We start from the raw sequence: 25,465 nt of genomic DNA, 5'->3' as shown, positions 1-25,465 counted from the left end.
CTAAACAAAAACTTTTTTCTGTGCGGCTTATTGTGCAGGCCTGTGATCACAATTTGGATCGCTTAGATGAAATCGACATCAGTCTTTTGCAGTTCCACTCTCTATGTTTCATTATAATGTTTTGTTATATATGTATTTCATTATAATGTTTTGTTATATATGTAATATAAACAAAGTCAATGGCCTTTCGGGTATTTTGGCATGGGGGAAGATTGTGATTCTATCCTTGCCAGACTATCTCTTAACCAAACTTTTGATATCTACCACCATGGTTATCTATTTCGCTCTTAGTGCACTGTTTATTAACAACCTAAATTCTGCAGAAGCATTCCTGTGAATTGCATGCTTCATCTTCGATGTTTGTTGTTGTGTATGTCTGAACAAAACAGAATTATTACCATGTCTAAAGCAATCCATTGCTGTGAATGAGGTAATTTATTACCTTATTACATGAAAATGTTCTTAATTTCCTTCTATCGCCTTTTAATACCACATTTTACGCATATCTTTGAACACATTCATTTTGTGATTTAAGTAATATTCTGCATTATACAAGATGCACCTTTAAAATTTGTGCCAAATTAAATTCTATTACCCGATTCTAGTAACAAGTCGGCCAAGTACAAAGTAAAATGAGTTGAAATCATGTTAACTCAAGGCACGAGTTTTTTGAAATTGCATTTATCATTACCACAACGGTGGACATCAAAGGCATATCTACATAATATTCATAAATCCAATAGCCTAGAAAAATGATATTGACTACTACTACCATTAAGCACTTCCCCCTTCCTTGACACTTCAACGAACATTAACCTATCATTCAATGTTTTTATTCTTAAACCGAGCCCAATGTGAATGTGCATCTTAAACGGCAATTAAAATAATAAATTATAAATTCAACATGCAAGGAAAAATGCTATTTAGATTTTCGGTTCTATCACTTGTGATGGGCCATAAGACCCGCTCCTATTTTTTTATAGCGCCTTCAATGGAGTGCTTTTCAATCTCCTCAATGGATAATACCGTCATTTGTGGTAGGACCTCCTAACCATGCAAACCTGTAAAATATGAAGGCGTCGTTAAATGGTCCGGAAACATGTGATAACTCCAAATACCCTTATCAATCAATCGCAATTCTATTATTTTTTGCTATCTTTTTGCATTAACTACTAAATTATGGATCAGTTGTATAGTCTTCTACAAAGTGATACAGCCACTCAAATAATTAAGATATATTTATCCCAATACAAGATGCACCTTCAAATTGGTAGCGCCTGCACTCCGATTTAACAAAGCTCACTCACAGGACACCACCTTTTGACAACTCAATTTAATTACAATTGGAGGACTTGTATAGAGAAACAGAAATATATTTCGAAACCTGAGAGAGTCAAGTATTTATAACTTACTGCATCACTCTCAATTTTTAGTTACAAAAATAATTGTGGCACCATGATTACATGCTTCAACGAAATCCAGATCTTAATCAACATGCTTGGTCCAAGGTGGCTTCAATTGGTTCATTGGAATATCATGCCAAAGTTTCATATTCCCATTCCAGTGCACAACTACAAGTGATTTCATATATCTTCCATACTAGTGCTTTCAATATTTTCAAGTGTCAATACATTTCATAATTAATATAATGGTTTTGTGCTCGAACAAAATTGTGCTCAAACGTTATTCAAGTGTTCTTATTTTCCACCATATCCTATTCTCATGTTGCAACACAAACAACATTGCTAATTAATGACAATCCAAATCTAAAATCTAAATTGAAAAAAAAAATTGAATAATTTCACCCAAAATGTTGTCCTGATGTATAAATTTAGTGAACATGTTACCATATCAGCGATAAATAGAACTTAACAATTTTGTACCAGTCACAGCAGTTTTCATCAAACAACTAAAGGTTTAGGATTGTACAACAAGTGCAATCAAAGTAAGTAGCAAACCACTATAGTTCATAGCACATAGTTAATGCATATTTCACCATAAACACTTTTATTTTTCAACCTTAATCAATGAAAATGGCTAAATATTAAAATTAATATTACCAATTTTTCCCACTGCTGATTTTGTTCTGTGCACTCCTCCCTTGTCCAACCAATCAAATCAAACATGTTCATCCCATAAGCCCATGCACATCACTTTCGATTAAACTTCTCCTTAATTAAAAGATCAAAGATTTTCATTTATTTTGCATATCTATGAAATCAACCAAAACCATACCATTCCTATGCCCCTTTCACTTTCCCCTCCATATCAATCTTCCACAACCTATTTTCTCCCATTGTACTACAATATCATAAGCCGTTAACGAAATCCTATGTCATTTTTCATACATCTTCGACAAATAAAACATCAAATAATTCAATATGAACAAGTATTTCAGATTCCTAAACTTCGTACTAGCATCTTTTGTACCATTCTCAACCTAGTTTCCAAATTAAAAACTCTACAAATTAGCGAACTACAGCTGCCTCAACACAAGGACATATGACAAATTAAAAAACTTATAATCCTCAACAGCCTCTACATCTAATTGTCCCCAGTTATAGTCCTTTAATTTACACATAACCTGCATTGCTGCACTCTCGATTTTTTCCCTTAAAATATCAAACACATGTACCTGGGTACTCCAAGTTCTTAACATCTAAAATCACAACCACCAAATCTGCAGGCACATTACACAATTCATTTTTGTACATTTGGGCTTCCTTTCATGGTTGTAGTGCTCCAGATGAACAATTTCCTCTTCTATCAGCCTCCTACCAAAATAATGCATAGTTATTAGGTGTTGATTTTGTACCAACAAAAACAGCACCTAAACAAACCTCAAATCTTTTTTGCCTTAATGAACTATTCGCTCGCATAAACAAAAAATCAAATTTTTTGCGGTTTACCTTATCAATCTTCAACTTATTATCACAGCACTATTTGGCCTCCGCATTTATCTGCTGACTCAATTTCATTGTCTCTTGTACATCGTTTTCAAATTGAGTCAATATAGATTCATCAATTATCGGAGAGTTCGACTAACAAAACAGATCCAACCCTGTACGAGTGTAATTTATAACCCTATATGAATCACAGATACAAACATTTCGTCAAAATATCACAACCATTCCTTCGCCGCAGCCCAGATCTAATTTTTTGTTCAAGTATATAACTTACAAAAATTTTAGCATGACTATATCTAACGCAAAATTGTTACTGCAATTTGTTGGTTTGTAATTGTACTTACCGACCTGTAAACAGCGCAAGCGTGACAACAGTAAGTGAATAGTTCAGACCAAGATGAGAAGAGGAAGACAACCACTGTAAATATCAATTACTGTATCCAGATAGATTTCAGATGAAATCAGATCGATCTGAAATGAAATCAGAGCAGTCGTTGCCATACTAGGAATTTCCCACGATTAACAAAACTTTCCAATCACTCAAATGATATTATATTAATATATGACCGGCTCCAGCAGTTTTCAGTTTTTGCTTCAAATTTCAAAAATTTATTTTAGCCATTAGATATTCTCTCAATTATCCAACGGTGGTTTTAAAAGAAAACAAAAAGCGTGGTACCATACCACAGAGGTAAGGTAGGGGGACCCAAATTTGGATCACATTAGGAAAAAAATTAAAATAATTTAAAAAAAAAAGGGTTTCGTAAGCGTCCCTCTACCGACATTTTTTTTTTATGAGAAATTTGTAACCTACCCCCAAATAAATTGACATTTTGCACCGCGTCCCCAACAAATTTAACTTGTTGCACTGCGCACCCAAACAAATTGACATTTTTGCACCACGCCCCCAATTCCGTTATTTTCTCAGTTAAGTTTAACGGCTCCGTTTAACTTTTGATTGAATGACAAAAATGCCCCTCTATGTAAAAAAACAAAATTTTTAGCTCATTTAATTTTTTAAGGTTTTTTTTTTCAATTGCAATAAAAAAAAAACAATTCTTCTTACATGTTCATTGTCACCACTATTATTTTTTCTTTAATTTTTTAAAGATTTTTTTTTCAATTTTAATAAAAAAAATTCTTGTTACATGTACATTTGTCACCACTATTATTTTCCTTTAATTTTTTTAAAGATCTTTATTTCAATTGCAATAAAAAAAATTTCTTGTTACACGTACATTGTCACCACTATTATTTTTTCTTTAATTTTTTAAAGATTTTTATTTCAATTTTAATAAAAAAAATTCTTGTTACATGTACATTTATCACCACTATTATTTTCCTTTAATGTTTTAAAGATTTTTATTTTAATTATAATAAAAAAAATTTTTGTTACATGTACATTGTCACCACTATTATTTTTCCTTTAATTTTTTAAAGATTTTTATTTTAATTACAATAAAGAGAATTCTCATTAAAATTAATTTAAAGAATAAACTTTCAATTTTACCCCTCCACTGTTAAACTTAACTGAGAAAATAACGGAATTGGGGGCGTGGTGTAAAAATATTAATTTTTTTAGGTGCGCAGTGCAATAAGTCAAATTTATTGAGAACGCGGTGTAAAATATCAATTTATTTAGGGGTAGGTTACAAATTTTCTTTTTTTATTGCAAAAGGATTAACGCTTTCGGGCCCGATTATTTTATGATTATGCCAAGAGAACTCTTGGAATCCGCACGCATTACTAATTATTAAATGTTTCTGTACATTTTGACCGGTAGTATAAAAAAATTCCACAACTCGTTTGAATGATAATAGAAGAAATTAATAATTTATGACAGAATTTTCTCCTACTTGTATACAATTTATCAAAGGCAGATTTTCTAATATCAATGAGGATCACGTGATTCTTTGGCTCCATCCATTCTGAACGTGGGCTCCATCGCTGGACAAAAATTCAAAATTCAAAAAGGCCAATTATAAAGCGCAATTATAAATCAGAAAAAAAAATTTAAATGAACAAATTAAGCTCTTTTATAAAAGTTGTTGAATAAAATAGTATTTCCTGTCTGGGCGACTCCTGAAGAGGTTAGAGCTAAGCTACAGTCAAGAACCAACTACCATCAACTCACATCAACTCACATCAAATTTTCATGGGAAAAAGGAGTAATAAAGGCTTCAGTCCCGAGAAAAGCATATACAGGATTGGATTACCCCTCCGACATGTTTGGCAAATAATGAGCCTTAAGTGGCTTTTTTTTTTTTTTTTGAATAGATTTAAATTTTTAGTAAAGCTGAATAGTATTTTTTTCTTATTTGAATCAAATAAATATAAATATTAAGTTATTTTATAACTTAAAAATTTTAAAAATGAGTATTTTTATATTTGTACCTTTACAAATTATAAATATTAAATAAATAATAAATATCTCAAACAATATAAATAAGATAATATATCATCATAATATAAATTATATTCAATTGAATACAACTTTTTAATATTCTAATTCAATATATATTAATTAATTTTACTGTAGTTTATGATGTTTTGATATGAGATCTATTTTTTTATATTAAATTCTAATGATTTAGAGTTATTTGTAAGTCTTTCTCCCTTGTGAAATACGAGTAGAGTAGAGACATTCCTCGTTTGTGAAAATTATTTATTTGGGCAAATACTTCATAATATTTAATATAATATTATAAGTCTCAGTTATATGTCTAATTGTAAATATCAATATAGTATCTGCTGTAATAACAGTTATGAATATATGAAATAATTCAATAATTTGATATGTAATCAGTACTAAAAAAAAATTCTAGTGAGTCTTATGATGGAATTCACTTGCAATCCAACAATAAAACCACTGCTATGCCATTTGGCAGAACATGAGTGATTAGTCCTACCACCTTCTCATGAACGAACAACTGTGGTATTTACTCTATTGTTTCATTTTTTTTTCCCTAGTCACAGCTTCCACTTCAACATATTTAACAAATAAAGTTTAGTGAATGCCAACAATCTCTCCTGTTACAAAAAAGATGTCTGTGATTTGTTCTCTACTTATATATGGATGGAAAAAAAATTCTAGAATTTGGTTGTCATTAAGCTAAATAATAATAATGGTAGAAAATAATATAGAATTTAGAGTTTAGGGTGAACAAATTGATCAAACTCTTATCTTTATGTATTTCATTTTACTCTTAAAATTTTTATGGAAATTATATTTTTCAAAACATTTTTATTTGAAAAACAAAATAAATAGCATCTTTATTCAATTTTTTAAAAATGTTATTCTAATTTAAACATTCATATCTATTAATACTATACAATAATATTAAGTCTATTAAGATATGTAATAACTTTTTTGTTAGATTTGTCAATACCTCCTCTTCTTAATTTCAAAATGGACGGTTTGAGTCTCTCTAATAGTTATGAAAATATTATCTTTGATTTGTTTTTTTATCTTGGATTTTAATATAAATATATATATAAATGTTCCAGTCATGAATTTTAAAGTGCGGGAAACTTTTAAAACTGCATGATTTTAAAGGCTTAAAACTGTAGGCTTTTAAAGCCGTGTGGTTTTAAAACTTTCCCGCACTTTAAAATCCCTGACCAGAAAACTACTATATATATATATATATATATATATATATATATATATATATATATATGCTGGTTTTAGTTGTATTATTTATAACATTAAAAAAAGTCTATTAAGATATCAATAAAAGAATGTAAATGCAATCATGGAATACATAAAATAGATGAAACATGTTGCATGTTGTGAGCAATATTGCTAGTAGGGGTGGGCATGGGTTGGTTTGGGTTGGATTTTAAGTCAACCCAAACCAAACCATCAAAATTTGGATCCAACCCAAACCAACCTAAATATTTTTAACCCAACCCAAACCAAACTATTTGGGTTTGGTTTGGGTTTGGTTTGAATTTTATTATCAAAATAATTTTTATTTTAATAAAATTTAATTATATCAAAATTATAATAATTATTAATTTTTATTAATTATTAAATTGATATTAAAATATAGTGGATAAAAATTATAAATTTTACAATAACTTAATCCTTAAATTAAAGAATACTAGAAAATCAAAATAAAGTTTAATCACAAAAATTATTATTTCTCAATAAATAAGAACGTACACTTTAATAATAAACTTTCACAAACATGACATTAACAATCTAATAATAAAATTTGCCACTTGTTATTTATTTAATTATGTAATATTTGTTTTTATTTATCGTTTTGGTAGTTTTGCGTTATGTTGTCTACTTATATGCTTAATTTTATTTACATTATGATATTATATAGTGTGTATGCTTTATGTTCTAATTTCATTATGTGGTAAGCGAAGTTTTGTACAGGGCCTAATATGGGCATTACATTCAATTATTGACAAAAAATTAGCCGCCATCTAGCATATCGGACCCAGTCCAAGCCGAGTTATTATTGATCACTAGTAAAGTCTTCTGCTCTTTCTATGATGATCCTTCCATGTGAGAGGATTTATTTTTGTAAATAAGAAAAAAAATTATGTTATTTACAACAATATTTATTTAATTTAAATTTATTTTTACATGTTATTTTTATTTTTTAACTGTTGACAATTGATCACGCCGTAAAAAATTTAATGGTGGCCTTTCACTTATTTGTGTTCATTTATTTTGTTTTTATTTATTTCATTTGAAAAATTTGAGTGTTAGAGTTTTGTCCATGACCCATGGGTAAACCATATCCAACCCATAATGAAATAATTTTCTATATAAAACCCACATCTAACATATTTTTATGATTTACCCAATCCAAACTATTTAATTTAGTTTGGGTTGTGGATTTATGTCCACCCCTAGTTGCTAGTTCAATAATAATTCATTCGCTACAAGAAAGTTCACTTTCTGCAGCATTGGACCCATGGGCGGACCCAGTTCAGGCCCAGGAGGGGCTTAAGCCCCCCCTGAGCCTTAAAATTTTTTTAAATTTAGCCCATAAAACCCCTTTTAATTATTAAGTTCAATAACTTTTCTCAACAAAAACAAAGTATTTTGGGCTTTGAAATTAAACCCATTTAAATAATAAAAACTTTTTAATTTAATCAAATTCTAATTTAAAACTAACTTACAAAACTCATCGTTTTATATTAATAATAAAAAAATTAAAGGAATAAAAAAACAAACCCCAAAATCATGAAACTGTGAATCACCAAATCACAAAGACCGGCCACCGCCACCGACGAACGTTTCCATTCCTGCTGCCAGTCTGCCACCAACTCGTTGTTATCTGTTGCCGCGATCGCTGAGCCTTTGATGATTTCGTCCCTTGCTAGATCAGCCATAGCCCATAGATTGAAACAGGTATTGTGCTTGAATGTTGTTTTGAAGTTTGACTAATGATTCTGGCCGAATGAATGTGCTGCATCTCTCTAACTTCGTTCATCAATTCTTATTCTGATAGCTATCTACAAAATTCCAAAAGTAAAAGTTGATTTGTGAAAAGTGAGCAATTCTTTAATATTAAAATTGAAAGGGAAAGTGGTGGGACAGTGGGTGGCACCCACTAGGTGCTCTGTGAAATGATGAAAGTTTTAAGTGGTGTATAATTTATTATATAAATTATAATTAAAAGCAATCACTTTGTTAATGCAAATAAATGAGCAATTGAAAAAGTAAAATTTACAATCATGTATCTTTCCCGTGAGCCCCATTGGGTGTGTTGTCAAATAATGTTTTTATAATATCAAATTTGTATTAAATTAATTATTCTTGTTCGTTATTTTGTTAGGATTTAGCCTTACTGTGAAATTTAATCTAATAATTAATAGTTTTATTTGATTTGAAACAGATATGGAAAAATTTTTTAAAAAGAAACCACAGCTCCCATCTCCTTTAGAAGGAACTAGTCATGGTTCATATGAAGTCAATTTACAAAATTTGCCTGCTGACCCTGGCTTACGACCTTGTATTGATAGTTATAATTGTAATATTCGAGATCAAGTCCGAAGAATATACTTACAAAGGGGTCCTTTTCAACCTAAGGGGCACAATTTTAAATTTGAGAAATTTGGAAATCAACAACGACGATTTGTTTCGGATTGGTTCAAAGAATTTGGTTCTTGGCTGGAATATAGTATAAAAGAAGAGTCTGCATATTGTCTTTTTTGTTATCTTTTCAAAGAAGATAATGGTGATCAAGCAGGTAGTGATACTTTTACTGGGAAAGGATTTAAAAATTGGAAAAAAAAAGAAAAATTAAAGATTCATGAAGGAGGTGTCAATAGTGCCCATAATCGAGCTAGGCAGAAATGTGAAAGGTTGATGAATCAGAAACAACATATTACAACATTTTTTGAAAGACAATCCGAGAAAACTCAAAGTGAATATGAAACTCGCTTGAATGCTGTTGTTGATTGTATTCGATTTCTTTTAAATCAAGGGCTAGCATTTCGTGGGCATGATGAGTCTGATGGTTCAAGCAACAAAGGGAATTTTCTTGAGCTTTTACACTTCCTTGCTGATCATAATGAAGATATTAATGCTGTTACTTTCAAAAATACTCCTCTAAATCTGCAAATGACATCTCCAAAGATCCAAAAAGACATTGTAAGTTGTGTTGCAACTGAAACTACTAATGCTATTATTAGAGAGATGGATGGTGCATTATTTTCTATTCTAATTGATGAGTCTCGTGATATATCTACAAAAGAGCAAATGGCTGTTGTATTACGTTATGTGGATAAGAATGGATATGTGGTTGAACGTTTTGTAGGCATTGAACATGTTTCTAGCACTACAGCTGCCTCACTTAAAGAATCTCTTGACAATATGTTTTCAAGGTTTGGATTGAGTTTGTCAATGTTACGTGGGCAAGGTTATGATGGGGCAAGTAATATGCAGGGTGAGTTTAATGGTTTGAAAACGCTCATTTTAGAGGAGAATGAATCTGCTTATTATGTTCATTGTTTTGCTCATCAACTTCAGTTAGCTCTTATTTCCGTGGCAAAAAAGCATGAGGAAGTTAATTCTTTATTCAATTTAGTTTCAATGCTAGTTAATGTTGTTGGAGTGTCAGCTAAACGTCGTGACATTCTACATGAGAAACATGCTCTTGCAGTTATTGAAGCATTAGGTAAAGGCGAGCTTTCAAGTGGACAAGGTTTAAATCAGGAGATTACTTTAAAGCGTCCTGCTGATACACGCTGGTCTTCTCATTATGGTACGTTAATGAGCATAATTTCTATGTTTCCATCTGTGGTTGATGTGCTTGAGGTAATTGAAGTTGAAGGAAATTCTGAACAAAGATTTCAAGCTAATACGCTATTGAAGTTGATGCAATCATTTGATTTTGTATTTTGTTTATTCTTAATGAAAAATATTCTTGGCTATGCAAATGAATTGTCACGAGCACTACAAAGGAAAGATCAAGATATTTTGAATGCTGTAAAATTGGTTGAAGTTTATAAGCATAACCTTCAGAAGTTGAGAGATAGTGGATGGGATTCTTTATTTGGTCAAGTTTCTACTTTCTGTAGCAAGCATGATATCGATGTTTTAGATATGGATGATTTGTTTTTAATTCCAGGGCGATCACGCCGTAAAGCTCGAGAGATCACAAATTTACATCGGTATCGAGTTGAGTTATTTTATGCTGTCTTAGACATGCAACTTCAAGAGCTAAATAATCGTTTCAATGAGTCAAATACTCAGTTGCTTATTTGTTTGGCTTGTCTATGTCCAAATGATTTGTTTGCAGCTTTTGACAAGGAAAAATTACTGCGACTTGCTGAATTTTATCCTAAAGATTTTTCTGCAATAGATCTTATAGCACTTGAGATGCAACTTGATGTATACATTATGGATTTACGATCTAGTGCAGAATTTTCAGAATTGAAAGGGATTGGTGAACTTGCAAGGACAATGGTTAAGACTAAAAAGGACAAAGTGTACCCGTTAGTTTACCAATTGGTTACATTGGCTTTAATTCTACCTGTAGCTACTGCCACTGTAGAAAGAGTATTTTCAGCCATGAATTTTTTGAAGAATCGACTTCGAAACCGGATGGGTGATCAATGGCTGAATGATAACTTAGTTGTATACATAGAAAAAGATGTATTTGCTTGTATTGACAATGAAGATATTATTCGACGTTTTCAAAATATGAAAACACGTCGAGAACAGTTGAAGAAGTTTTAAAAATGATTATGTCAATAAAATTGAATATTTTACTTATTATTTTTTCAGTTGGCTTTTATTATCTTGTCGAATTTTTTTATCAATTTATATTAAGCCCCTTCTGAATTTATTTCCTGGGTCCGCCACTGATTGGACCAACGCTGCACGAAGTATTTGCAACATTTTGTCCAACGTTGCTTGGAACGATGCTGCAAACGTAATAGGCCTAAAAAAATGTAAAAACAAAATAACATTAGGTAAAAACTGTCTTGCAGAAAAGTAATATTCATTTGTTCCTTCAAATATTAAAATTGAATTTTCATACAATTTATCAAAATGGAATATTCAAATTTTAAAATTGAATATCCATCCGAATATAAAGATCCCAAAAATTACTGCATATGTCTATACAAATATCAAAATTAAATATCTAAATCCAAATTGTAGACATCAAGTCTACAACATTCAATTCTTCAACAAACCATTTAGTTTAAGGCTGCAAAATTCTTTAGCCAAGTAATGGTGCATCATCGAGAATATGAAAATCAGATGCTATGCAATATAAAGGAGTTTTCCCTATCATTGCTATTGTAACCCAAACTTTTTGGTAATCTAGTCCAAAATCCATGGGACGTGGCTTTAAAAATTAATTTGTTGATGCACCCGATCCTTTTTTTCTTATATCTTTTAATCCAACAATTTGCATTGTGTATTCTCCACATCAGATTTATTAAATCTATGTCTATTGGTGCTTTGCATCTACCGCAAACATGAAGAATAAAAGAAATGCATTAGCATTAGAACATACTTAATTATTGACATCTAAATTATTCAAAACTTCCTGCGAAAAGTATTCTCGCTTTCAGCCCCGATTCTTTTATGATTATGCCAACAGAATTTTTGGAATTCACGCATTACTAATTTATTATATGTAGCTGTACATTATGACCAGTAATACAAAAAATCATTTTAAGAAATTAATAATTGAAGTCTGAATTTTCACCTACTGCTTGTATATAATTTATTAAAGGCAGATTTTCGGAAACCGATGAAGATCAATTGTTTCTTTGGGTCCGTCCTTTGTACGTGTGGGCTCCATCATCATATCACTGGACAAAAATTCAAGACTCCAAAGGGCAATTTATAAAGAGCAATTATAAATCATAAATAAATAAGTGAAAAAATTAAGCTTGTTCTAAATATCGTTGGATAAAATAGTGTATTTGCCTTCTGGGCGACTACTAAAGAGGTTAGAGAAAAGCTAGATTATAAAGCCAGCTGCATCAACCCGCGACAAAATTTGATGGGAAATAAAAAGATTAATAAAGCCTTAGATGGGAAATAAAGAGTACTATAAAGGTTTTCAGGAATCTAGGTTATTAAATCCCTTTAATCCTAAGTCTCGATAAACTATTCATTTAAAGAGTAAAAAAATAGTGTAATTTGAGGGCCACAAATCCTTCGACATTAGTATATACGCAGTTTTTTTTTTTAAGATGACGCCAACTAGGGATGTCAAAATTACTAGCAACTCGCAAACTCATCTGTAAAATTCTGCCTCTTAGAGGTAATTTTGCGTGTTACGGAAGGTTTGGTATTTCAAATTTAGATCTGTTGTAAGTTGTGGATGAGTTTGGTATTAAGAGCCTGATACCAATGCGGGTATCGACCAACCCGCATTCGTTATTTTAATTATTTATATTTTAATTTTAATCATAAAAATTACATTAAAATTTTAATAATAAATAAATGTAAGTTAAAATTCCTAATTCTTAAACCTAATCTATCTTACTACATATATATAAAGATAGATACAATCAACTTTTAATAAGTAGAAAATTTATTATTTTCAAGTTTACTATTACTGATGTTTTATTTCAATTTGATTGATTTTGTTTGTTTTGCTTGGACTTGAATCTAGTGATTGGTTTTTATTTGTTTAATTAATTGTTAACGGTGGTTGTATAAAATTTACTTGTTAATATTGTTGATAATACTCGTATATTGATTAAAAGATGAAACAAGGCATCAATATTAGGGATGATAATTTGCCTACAACAAAAATATTTTTTGTTAGATAAATATATTTTGTGTATTTATTTTAATGTTGAAATTTTAATTTCTTATTTATATTGATAAAATCTAGAATTGAGTATTATATATGGACTTTTTATACTATTGTTATAAATTTATAGTTTGAATTATATAATTTAAGTTTTATATATTATTAAGTGTTTTTTAGTATTTGTGATTTTAAGTGACAAAACTTGCAAAAAATCTACTGTAGATTGTGGGTTTAATAATTGTTAAAATCTTCAATAGAGGATTTTTTTGAAAAATAAAAATACTGTACAAGTTGTGGGCGAGTTTGATAATTTAATTTTTTTGTTGGACAAGTTTGATAACTTCAATTTTTTGTACTATTGATTTTGTAATGAAAAAGCTGCAGTGCATGGGGTCCATTGCCATCCCTAATCGCAACTAGTTGAGTTGGTAAAATTTATCATATTATAAACAACATATCTATGGCTTGAACTCTACTTATATGGGGATTTAAGATTTATAGTGAAGGGTGAGCATATTAATCAAATTCTAGTTGTCTTCATATATTTCATTTTACACTTAAAATTTGTATGGAAGTAATTGTTTTCAAAACATTTTTATTTTAAAAACAAAACAAATAACATTTTTATTTTTTTTAAATATATTATTATAATTCAAACGTTTAAATCTATTAATACTGTGGATTAATATTAAGTCTCTGAGAATATTGTTAACATGGTTGGGTTGGTTGACACATCCTCCTCTTAGCTGAATATTTTCTTTGATTTCTTAGCATGATTTTGATTAAACATTTGTAGTATATATTGACTTTGGTTATATTACATAAAAAATTAAGAAAAATAAAAAAAGAGTCTACTAGATATCAATAAAAGAAGGCAAATGCAATCATCGAATACATAAAATAGATGAAACTTGTTGCACATTGTAAACGATCTTTTCATTTTAAAAACTTTGGTGAGCAATATTTCTTGTCTAATAATTTTTTTCATTTTTTTATATACATATTGGTTCACAGTTTTAGCCTTACCATTTGTAACCATAAGCATTTTATAATTCACACATCTGGTTAGTGTCGATTTTCCACGCAGAGGTGTTTTCAGGAAAAAAAGAGAAAAAAAAGCGAACTTTCTATGTTATTTAATAAAATTAATCGAAATGTTTTTGATATTTTAAAGCACATCCAAATTTTTGAGGGCGTCAATTTTTTACTAAACTTACCATTTTATCTTTGGTAGTTATTTGATGTTGGGAATATTAAAACCTTTACTTAATTAATTAATTGAATAATTTTTTAACCATAATTAACTGAAAGATTAAATGCAAAATTACTATGTATATATAAATATATACCCTCAACTTATCATTCTCCAGAAAAATAGTATTTTTATATATGAATATAACAACTCCCTTATTTTTTCCCTCAATTTTTTAATTAATTATGATTAAAATTATTCAATGAATTAAAGGTGTTCATATTCCCAACATCAAATAATCATCAAGGGTAAAGTTATAAGATTAATAAAAAAAAGTTGAAATTCATGGAAATTTAGATGTGTTTTAAAATATCATGGAAGTTTTGATTATCTTTGTGAAATAACAGGAGGTTTCACTCTTTATCCAAGTGTAGGTTGATGGCATAGTCAAACTGGCTATTATTAAAAGCCATCTTTCTATTCTCTTCTCTTTGCATGGGCTTGGGGTATATTTAATAATGATTTGGCTTATAATGTTACAGTAATATTTTATCTTTTTTTTTTCAAAATTAATAACATGTATTACTCGAGTTAAGAATAACATACATCGTCGTATAATTATAAATACAAGGTCAAATCAGATTTAACTATAATATATATAGAACAATTCTTAAAGACTCAAGCTGAAGTTAGGAAGAAAACCTAACACTACAAATTTCTAGTTTCGAAAGGAGATTAAATGACTCCACATAATAAAATTTGAAAGAATTTTACGACATTGACCGGCAGTAGCGGACCAGAAACTAAAATGAGGGGAGGGGGGCTTAGTTCCAAAAATTTTATTTAACTTAGATTTTTTTTAATGTTCACTTGAATACATTTTAAGTCTTATAAACTCAAATTTTATTATTATTTTTTAAATTCTAAATAATAATAATAATAATAAATTATATTTTTTTAAATGCGTGAAAATATCATTTTTTGAAGTAGTTTCCACAAAATATTTTAAAAAATAAAATAATATAACTACTGGGATTTGAACCAAGGTTTGGAAACTATTAAATAACACTATTACCATTGAACTACAAGTCTTTTAATATATGAGAAATGTGTCTAAAGTTTTTTATCTAATTTTTTCAAAAGGGGCTTGGGATACATTTAAAAAAAAACTTAATAATTCAGAGAGGCTGAAACCCCTCCTAGGCCTTAATTGGGTCCGCCCATATTGACCGGTCTACCAACTTCAGCTATTGCAGGTGAAAATCATCTACCGATAATAAAATAATACTAAGAGCAAACTAATAATTATAAGTAGCTCCGTACCTCACTAAATTGATGACGACTAATGTAAGAAATTCAAAATTCAGTTTAATAATAATAGCGTTATTTTCACCTACCTTTTGTAATGATTAAAGGCTGGATTTCCTAATATCAATGTAAAAACACATGTTTATGGTGTTTCATCTTGTCAAAACGTGGACGCCATCATTAGACAAACATGAAAAGGCAAATTAAAATACAGAAAACTAAAAATAAAAAATTGACCCCACCATTAATGTGACAAAATGTCGTGATTAATGTGTTGGATTAATATAATTTTGCTAACCGGACGACTGCTTGGAGCTACATTATAAAGCCAACTACATCATCAACTCAACTCACACCGCCTCACATCAACATTCTTTCGAAAAAAAATAAAAATAAAATGAAGGTTTCATGCTCTGTTGTGGTGTTTGCTCTAGTGTTTCATTTTTTCTTAGTCACAGGTTCCCGGTCACCGCCACCGTCGGATTCGATAATCATCATCGGCGCGGGAATGTCAGGTGATCATTCAAGAAGATTACGAAAAATATGGTTTATGTATATGCATGCATTTGTAGCTTAATATTGTACATACGTAATGTCATGTTTTTTATTTATTTATTTATTTTTACAGGAATTATGGCAGCAAAGACACTTGAAGAAGCTGGATACAAAGATTACATAATATTGGAAGCAGACTCCAGGATTGGTGGCAGGGTTCACAAAGGGCAGGTTGATGGAAACACGGTGGAAATGGGTGCCAACTGGCTTTTTAGTGGAGGTCCAAAGTCTAGTCCTGCACATGAAATTGCTAAGAAGATTATGCTGAGGACACTCTACTCAGACTATGGAAACCTCTCTTCAAATATCTACAAACAAGGGTAAAAATGTGATTTTATATATATGTGTGTGTGTGTGTGTGTGTGTCCTCAAGTCATCTCTCTTTTTGCTTTGTTTTTCATTTTTTTTGTTATTTATTTCTTCTTTTTTTTTGGTGGTTGGATTTCGCTATTAATTTTTTATGAACATATTAAATGTTATCCTCAACATATATCCATTAATTATTAATAACGAGGGATTAAGATTTGATTCTTTTTTGTTATTACTTTCATTATTAGGTTTGAAAAAGATTAATATGTTAATATTTTCTATTTCCGCAATGTTATGTTTATAATTTTATTAAAATTATTATTTAATCTAATAATAATTTAATTTCCTTTTAGTTCCCACCCATATGAGTGAGTTCTAATCTTACATTTCTTGTTAGTTTTATAAAGTTGAGATATAAAAACTACATTTTAAGTGGTGTGATGTTAAATGGTTGTAATTCATTAATTAATACTATATAAATATCACATTAATGATGTTATAAAAAACCAACTTCTACTTAACGACAACCATTAATTAACAGAACAAAAATTACAATAAATTAAGAATTTCTACAGGATAAACTATAATCTAAATCAACACTGCTTCAAAAGAAAAGCCAGCTTCACTGTCGATATATTGGTTTGCGTGCCACGTGATATCTTTTCGAGTTTCATGAATCAAAGAGAAGAAAATGGCTGACACGATGACTCCCCCATACTTCTTGTAGGGCCTTAATACCCCATACCATCTTGTTTGATTTCACCATTGAATTTTTTTATCCGATTTGCAGCTGACACAATCATTAAACCTAGCTTAATTATCTTATACAAAATTTTTGCAAACCCTAATATATATTTTAGAAAAACCTTGAAATACTAACAATATAGTACTATACAGTCTTCAAATAATTTTGATAAAGATTTTTTTTCTAAGTAATGTGTCCTTAAACTAATGGGTAATTTTATCATAACTTTTGATTATTTTTCAATCTCTTCTCCTAATGAATAATTGTCACATTACTTGAGATGAAATTTCTTGTAAAGTGTAGCATTTATTACTCAAATCTTTATTACTTATAAATACTAAACAAAGGAGTTAAATATTTATTTAAATTTAAATAATCTCAATATAATTTTGTTAATTGTTAAATTACCAGTATTAAGTTTATTGAACATTTTGTTGCTTTCCGAATGAATTATTACAATGTCATAAATATTTAACATATTAGTAAATATTTTTTAATTTATTAATTTTTTTACTTCCAAAATTAATTTAATTAGAAATATGTTCAGAAAGATTTTTTTAACCCAAAAAAATTAAAAATGTTAAGATCATAGTTCGTTTATTTGAATTTATTGTCGACTACTGTTTGAATTATGTAATTAAAATTAATTTATTTCGAATAAATACATGATACAAAGGGTTGAAAAGCCTATTTTCACAATAAATGAAAGGGTGGTGATATTTTCACCCCATAATTACTAAAAATTTAAAATACATAAAACCGAATTTTACATAAAACCATTAACCCACCCATAAGAAAAATTTAAAATACAATTCATTTTATAAATCCACCCCATAATTACCAAAAATGCTCCTGTTTGTTTAATATTTATAATATTTTTTTTCTTTTTTAGATTTATATTTGTTCTAATTTAAAAATAATTTGTTTATTTAAAAATATCATCGAAACCTCCAAATTTAGTGTACGAATATATTTAAAAACAAATTAATTTTTTCTTATAGTGAAATAATATCAACTCCCATATCTTTCCACTCCCAGAACATATTCACATTCAAGTCCAACTTGCTAATTTAAAAGTAAAAATCAAATCAAATCAAATCAACACCAAAGTAATGAAAAGTAAAACTTTTGAATTTTAACTTCAGCTAGCAAACATATCCAACATTTTCAAAAGCTTCCCGTTGCATATCTTCTTCCTCCATCATTGTAATATTAACTTTTTTTCTTTTGGGAACAATTAGGAAAGAGTTTAAGAACATAAAAGCTCCTAGGTTTATACAATATAATAATTTAACTGATAATTATTTATTTACTTACTTTAGTAATTCTATCTAAGGATAATATTGTAATTATAAAAAAATCTAACAAGTGGGGTGGTTTTAGACAAAAGGTGGGGGCAAATTTCACCACCCTAAATAAAAAACTAAGAAAATAAAATAAGGATTTTATCATACAAGTCCTGACCATTTTACTTATAATTAACTAAAAGACATTAGTTATCCATTTGCACTAGATAGTCCTTGATCAGTGACCGGCTTAAATTCTTAATGAGTCTCTCTTTGTGCGCAGGGGTGGATTATACGAGAAGCATGTTGTTGAATCTTCTTTTAAAGTTGCAGATGCAAGACAGGAATTTGGCATAAACCTATCAAAAATCTTATCTTCTAAACAAGGACGGGACGAGGACATCTCAATTTTGGGATCACAACGCCTTTTCAAACAGTAAGTAAATATATATATATAATTATTTTTAGGTGAAGGTGCCCTCATTTTTTTTTTAATGTGGAATTGCTCTTAAGCCATAAGATTTATTTAGTTTATTTTTTAATGAATTATGAAGCTGTGCGATTAAATAATATTAAAAATTAACTCTTTTAAACCGTACAGGTTAAAAGTATATCCACATGAAAAAAATGAGGGTGTCCGCACTTTATCTCTAACTATATTAAAGTTAAGAATAAGCTAAAAGAAAAAAAAAAATTTCAATATACTACAGAATAAAATACACTGCATTAAAGTCTGTTTATTTTGTCTTTTAGCTTATCCCTAACTTTAATATGGTGTGTGTATTTGAATTCTCCTTTACTTTCCAGGACTGAACTGACTATATATTTAAAATTGAATTATATATCTTTATTTATCTAAAAACTATCAATTTTCACAGTATCACAAAACTCAACTTAGTACTGAAAAACAAAGTTTACAATGTTTACAGTACATTATTCTTATCTATAATAATTGCTAATCATGTATTCAGGTGAATTTTGATTAGAAGCTCAGATCTTGGGGAAATCATTCTAGAAAAAATTTGTGAACTCCTTGTACAGGGATGAAACTAATCAGTAAATGGATGAGCGGATAATGCCCCCATTAATTAGTCCTTTTAATTCCATTGTAACGCTACTAATTATTGCTTAATTTGACTTTTATCATAGGAAAATTAAAACCAGAATGAATGAAGGAGTTTTGAAATAATTGAATATTGGTGCAGGGTTCCGAAGGGTCCACTTGACATGGCTGTTGATTACTTTTATAATGATTTTGAAGAGGCAGAGCCAACTAGAATTTCAAGTTTGAAGAATACATTTCCTCGGCAGCTCATGGAGGATTTTGGGGAAGATTCTTACTTTGTTGCTGATCCTAGAGGCTTCGAAACTGTTGTCCATTACATTGCCAACCAGTTTCTTTCTCATAATAACAATAAGATTACGGATCCCAGACTCAAGCTAAAGAAGGTGCGCGCGGGACTCTATTTTCATATCTTATAGTATATAAATGACTCAGTAGGTAACCGTGCTTAGCTTATGGTAAGAGACAAATCACATTACACTGCCAGTGATCTATAGGTTAAACTCTATTTACATAAATAATTTAAACACTATTTACATAAATGTATATGTCATATTTATAATTTTAACTTTTAAAATAGAGTTTTATTGTTATATATAGTTTGGCCCCTACAAGTTTAATACTTTAGCAATTTAACTCAATAATTAAACACATTGTTTAACTTTAACCCCTAAAAAATTATTTTTATAGAATGTAGGCCCCTCCAAAATTTTAGTACTAGCTCCATCCCAGTATAGTAAGTCAAAGAATTATGCACTTATCCTAATACTCATCATATAATAAGAATTGATACTCAATAGATCATTTTCATGTGTGTGTGTTACTTAATAAGAGATCCCTTAAAGTAAGGGATAACTTAAAGGATCCCAATATAATGTATTTTAGTTTATTATTTATTTTAATAACTTAAAGGATCCCTTGTTAGGTGCAAATGTCCATATAAAGTTTTAGAATTTTACAATGGTATGAAAGTTTGTCACACTGTTATAAATCATTTCACAATGTTCTAAAAAACTTTTGTATATTGTGAAATCTCAAATTTATACAAAAATTCGTAGAGAATGTCTCTCCCTGATTAATATGTACTTGGCACCATAGAAAACTGATCATATTGTAAATTCATATTTTATAAAAATGAGCATCCAAACATGATCGAATCATATATGTATAGTAAGAAAATGACTGAGTATATAACAATTTACAGACAGTGAGAAAGATCTATCAGTCAAAGAATAAAGTAATAATTACAACAGAAGACGGCTCTGTATATCATGCAAACTATGTCATTGTTACCGTCAGTGTTGGAGTACTTCAAAGTGATCTCATCGAATTCGTCCCACGTTTGCCGGTAAGCCCATGCATGCTGCTCTTAGTTTTTTTATTACATACATGTACATGATCATGTAACTAGATGTGCCACATGTTCCAATTTATTAATTTATAAAATTGGTTAACGAGTTAGTTAATTTGTTTTGGCATTGAATTATTAGCTATGGAAAAAACTGGCGATCAACAACTTCGACATGGCAATTTATACGAAGATATTTATGAAATTCCCATGCAAATTCTGGCCGACGGGCCCTGGAACTGAGTTCTTCCTTTATGCCCATGAAACACGTGGTTATTTTACAATTTGGCAGGTAATTAATATGTTGGTAAATACTTATTTATTCTCTAATGTTTGAATCAATTACGCAATCAGAACATGCATGTATTTTTAATCGTTACCAAAAATATTCTATTGTATATCTATTTCAGGTAAAATCTATTTAATTATTATTTACTTTTTCCATATAACGTGTTTGGTTAACTTTTAAAATGTAGAGACTAACATATTAATTTTTTCAATTGTAGAGACTAACATAGTAATTAGCCCAACCCAAGGGTCCTAGGGGAACTCACACTCATTTTGTTGCTTTCATTATTTGCTCTTAATACTCTCTAAAATTTAAATAATTAATGATACATAATAAAAAATTGAATGAATTGTATGAATGCAGCATTTGGAGAATGAACTGCCAGGAGAAAACATGATATTTGTGACGGTAACAGATGAAGAATCAAGGAGGATAGAGCAACAATCAGAAAAAAAGACAAAGGCTGAGATTATGCAGGTCCTTAAGAAAATGTTTGGTAATGGGAAACAAATTCCCGAGCCAGACACAATGCTTATTCCAAAATGGTGGTCCAATAGGTTGTACAAGGGGAGCTACTCAAATTGGCCCAACGGTTATACTCTTCATAGCTATCATGATTTACAGCAACCATTTGATAGACTTTACTTCGCAGGGGAGCATACTAATTCTACATATTTAGGATATGTAGATGGTGCTTATTTTTCAGGTACTTTTCGCTCTCCTTCTGATTCTTTATACCCATTACTGGGCAGAGCTACATAAGATTTTGATTCGGAAAAATATTAAAAAGACACAACACCGATAGAGCACTGATTGAAATGGTAATGTAGAAGTGTTAGTTTACCCTATTTTTCAATTCAAAATTCTGTCAAATTTTATATTTGAATATCATTGCCCTTCTGATTCTATCGAGTCAGAATGAAAGCACGAGAAACTTAAGTCGGATAAAAATTAAAACTCCGTTAATTAAGGGAATGTATTAAAACGGCTAAATTTCAGTTAAGGCCAATATGACCAAGAAGCCAACGTAGGTAAATATTTGTCATAATTGATGTATTTAAACACACATTTAACTCGTGTTCAATTTTTATTTTAATGTAACAGGTAGATAAATATCTGTCATAATTGATTTATTTATTATTGAATAATGCATGTAGGTATTAATACTGCAAATGCTTTGATCAAGTGCCTCAAACACTTTTGTGAAGGACGTCGAAGCTAAAGGGAGATAAATGGAAAGAGAGTTTCTCTGCATTATTTTCACCAGCTTTATTTTATTTTTATTTGTTTGGGTGAAATAAAGCTTTTAGTGCCTGTTTGGTATGGCTTATTATTTAATCGTATAAGTACTTTTTAAAAAATTTTATAGTGTTTGGTTATCTTTCTAGTAGAGTTTTTTTAGCTTAAATAAGCTAATTTATCTCTAATAGCAAAAGCCCAAAATTTGAGCTTTTGGGAGTAGAGGTTATAAAGTTTTTCTAAAAATATATAATATAAAAAATATCACACAGTTTAATGGTTCAAAAGTGTATTTTTTATTGACAACCAAACACCCAATGATTTTTTGTCCAAAAACTCTATTGGTATAAGCTCTACTGCTATAAGCTCTACTGTTATAAGCTCTACTGTTATAAGTTCTATTTAATAAGCTGTACCAAACGGAGCCTTAGTAGTAGTAAAGCAATTGAAAAACTGTCAGCACAATAGAGCTTTTCAGAAATTGAGTTTGTTGCAAGATATTATCGGTTATTTTGCTTGCTGTTAAAAGCAGCTGTTTGTTTGATGAATAAATTGATTAATGATTTTCGTTAAGCCTTGTTATGTTAAGAGTTTGATTTATTCTCGTTTTCATATAATCGTTTAACTCATAAGAACTTTTAAGATATGTCCATTATAAATATTTTATGGTTCATAATTAATTATTCTTATATTTTATCTATTTAACTATCACCACCCACCTAAATTAAATTTAAGAAAAATTTAGATCGCGTGAGAATTCTCAATTTAGGAATTTTATAAGCCAACCTCTCCTTGATTAAAATATTAAATATAAGGGTGCTAGTAATAATATCTCCCTCATATCCTCTCTCTTACATTTATTATTTATCATTTGATCCTTTAATGATGTTGCATAATTTAATGGATAGATTAATTCTAATCAAATGCAGTCAATAATTTCTTTTATTTTGATATTTGCCTCGTTGGGGATAAAATATCACCCACATGCCTGCTTATTGGACCGAAGCTCAAGTAGACCAGGCTCAAAAGATGGCCCAATTTACTTTTATTTATTTATTGACACTGTGGCAAATGTGGCAGCAAGCAAAACATTCATATGATATTGACAGAAATAATATTAATAAGAGTAGTACTAAAAACATGTGCAGTTATGTAAATTATTATTTAGATTTAGTTATCTTTAGTGATATAGAAGTATATATTTACTAAATTAATAATTAAGTAGTAGAGCTTGTCAAATCCAAGTTATAATAATTGATAAAAGAAAGACAGTTTTAAAAACTAGGACATATATCTATTTAGTGTTGGGAATATGAAAATATTTACATTCTCTTTAATACTTTTCTCTTAACATAAACTGTATAAATGCTATATAATAACTAGTAACAATTGTAAAGAAAAAATAATTGTTCTAAACAACTGTAGGAAAATATTTTTATTTAATCTTAATAAACCTTTAATGTAACTTACCATATTTTCTTTTCTTTTTTTGTAATATACAGATTGAATTACTATGTGGAGGCATATTACTTAATTTGAGATGTAGAAAAATTATAACATATTATAATATGGAGTTTATTTTTATTTAGGAAAAATTTTAGCTTACCCCCTCGTGAAATGAAAATCTTCAAATCCCTTCTTTACTATTGAAAACATCAAGTTTACCCAAAACTCATTATCTCTCTGTTATTTTTAACAGCTAAAAGGATAAAATAACATTTGTACATTTTTCTAACAATCAATTAATAGAAAAAGATCAAACTTAGGTAAACTAATTTTCATGGGTCTAAATCTTTCTAGATTTTTCAAAACACACATAAATATTTCAAATACATATAGTATGTTATCTAATACTTCAAAATCTTTTTATTTTGTGCCTATATGACTAATTTTTTTTAACGGATTAAATTTTATCTTTTCGTATTTAAAAAATTTATTTTACAAATAAGTATAGAAATTAATCAAAAGCTACAAATGGAAAAAGAATAATTTTTTACCTTTTTCATATTTTTATTATTATCATTATTATTCTTTTTTTCATTTTGTAAAGGTATTTAAAGAAAATATAGATATTAAAAAAGAGGAAAATTAAAGAACAAAAGAAAAATGCTACTGGAGTTTCACCAAATAAATGAAAGGAGTAAGGATGAGAAAAATGAAAGGAAAGAAAAAAAATGCTATTGGAGTCCTGGACATGAAAAAAAATAAAAAATGAAGAAAAAGATGAAGGAGTAAGGATAAGAAAAAAACAAATAAAATGAAAAAATGAAGGAGTAAGAATGAGGAAAAAAAGATGAGAAAAAAATGAAAGAAAAAAACAAAGAAAAATGAAAGAAAAGACGAAATGGTATAACTTTTAATTTTGAAATTTGATCTTAATGGTATTGTCGTGATTTACATATAATGGCATGTCTTGTAATTTGTTTAACTAACATATCTAATTTAAGAAAACTATCAATTTATTTAGGTCCATTAAGTTATTTCAACATTTTTTTAATTTATTTTTCAATAACTAGTTATACATCAACTACTTTTTTCATTTTCTAATGACTAATCATATATCAACCATTTTTTTTAGCCTCACAATGTTGTTGCATTAGGGTATGAGTACTTTTGTACTTTTATGAGTCAATAACGGTCAATGGTTAAAGATAACGAATTTTGGGGGTAACTTGATCTTTTCAATAGTAAGAGAAATAATTTGAAAAATGTCACTTCATGAGTGGGTAGGCCAAATTTTTTCTTTTCATTTATAATTGGCCTAAATTAGGACAAAATGTTTTTATGATTCCCGAGAAATTATTCTTATGTAGAGTATCATTATTGAGAGGTATACAATGAATCTACATTTTAAAATATATAAGTAATAGTCATTTTCAAATAAGGATATTCTCTATTTAATAAAGCGAGAGAACACACTAAAACATAAGAAAACAAATACTTCAAAATATTGGAGAGTGTATTTTTTT

General features: G+C 29.1%; 2 protein-coding genes and 1 long non-coding RNA gene across 4 annotated transcripts; 2 read left to right on the top strand and 1 right to left on the bottom strand.

The window, feature by feature from the left end:
• Positions 1 to 646: 646 nt before the first annotated feature.
• Positions 647 to 3,507, bottom strand: LOC102612890 (uncharacterized). 2 transcript variants are annotated; one of them, XR_001508815.3, is made up of 3 exons: positions 3,251 to 3,507; positions 2,061 to 3,084; positions 647 to 1,061 (listed from the first exon to the last, which is right to left on the bottom strand). It is a non-coding gene; the product is annotated as an uncharacterized LOC102612890 (long non-coding RNA). The 2 variants fall into 2 exon arrangements; XR_008053999.1 differs by having other exon boundaries at positions 3,255 to 3,507.
• A 5,265-nt stretch (positions 3,508 to 8,772) lies between these two features.
• Positions 8,773 to 11,118, top strand: LOC127901853 (uncharacterized). The gene has a single exon (XM_052439873.1). It carries the CDS (start codon positions 8,773 to 8,775, stop codon positions 11,116 to 11,118), a length of 2,346 nt encoding a protein of 781 aa, XP_052295833.1.
• A 4,673-nt stretch (positions 11,119 to 15,791) lies between these two features.
• Positions 15,792 to 22,600, top strand: LOC102606898 (polyamine oxidase 1-like). The gene is made up of 8 exons (XM_006485500.4): positions 15,792 to 16,177; positions 16,291 to 16,537; positions 18,841 to 18,993; positions 19,763 to 20,006; positions 20,825 to 20,968; positions 21,111 to 21,260; positions 21,621 to 21,963; positions 22,415 to 22,600. The coding sequence occupies exons 1-8, from the start codon at positions 16,060 to 16,062 to the stop codon at positions 22,477 to 22,479; spliced, it is 1,464 nt and encodes a 487-aa protein (XP_006485563.1). The 5' UTR covers positions 15,792 to 16,059; the 3' UTR covers positions 22,480 to 22,600.
• Positions 22,601 to 25,465: the final 2,865 nt, after the last annotated feature.

This window comes from Citrus sinensis, chromosome 4 (genome assembly GCF_022201045.2).
Source record: "Citrus sinensis cultivar Valencia sweet orange chromosome 4, DVS_A1.0, whole genome shotgun sequence".
Lineage (NCBI taxonomy): Eukaryota > Viridiplantae > Streptophyta > Magnoliopsida > Sapindales > Rutaceae > Citrus > Citrus sinensis.
This window is presented reverse-complemented; position numbering and strand designations above follow the sequence as displayed.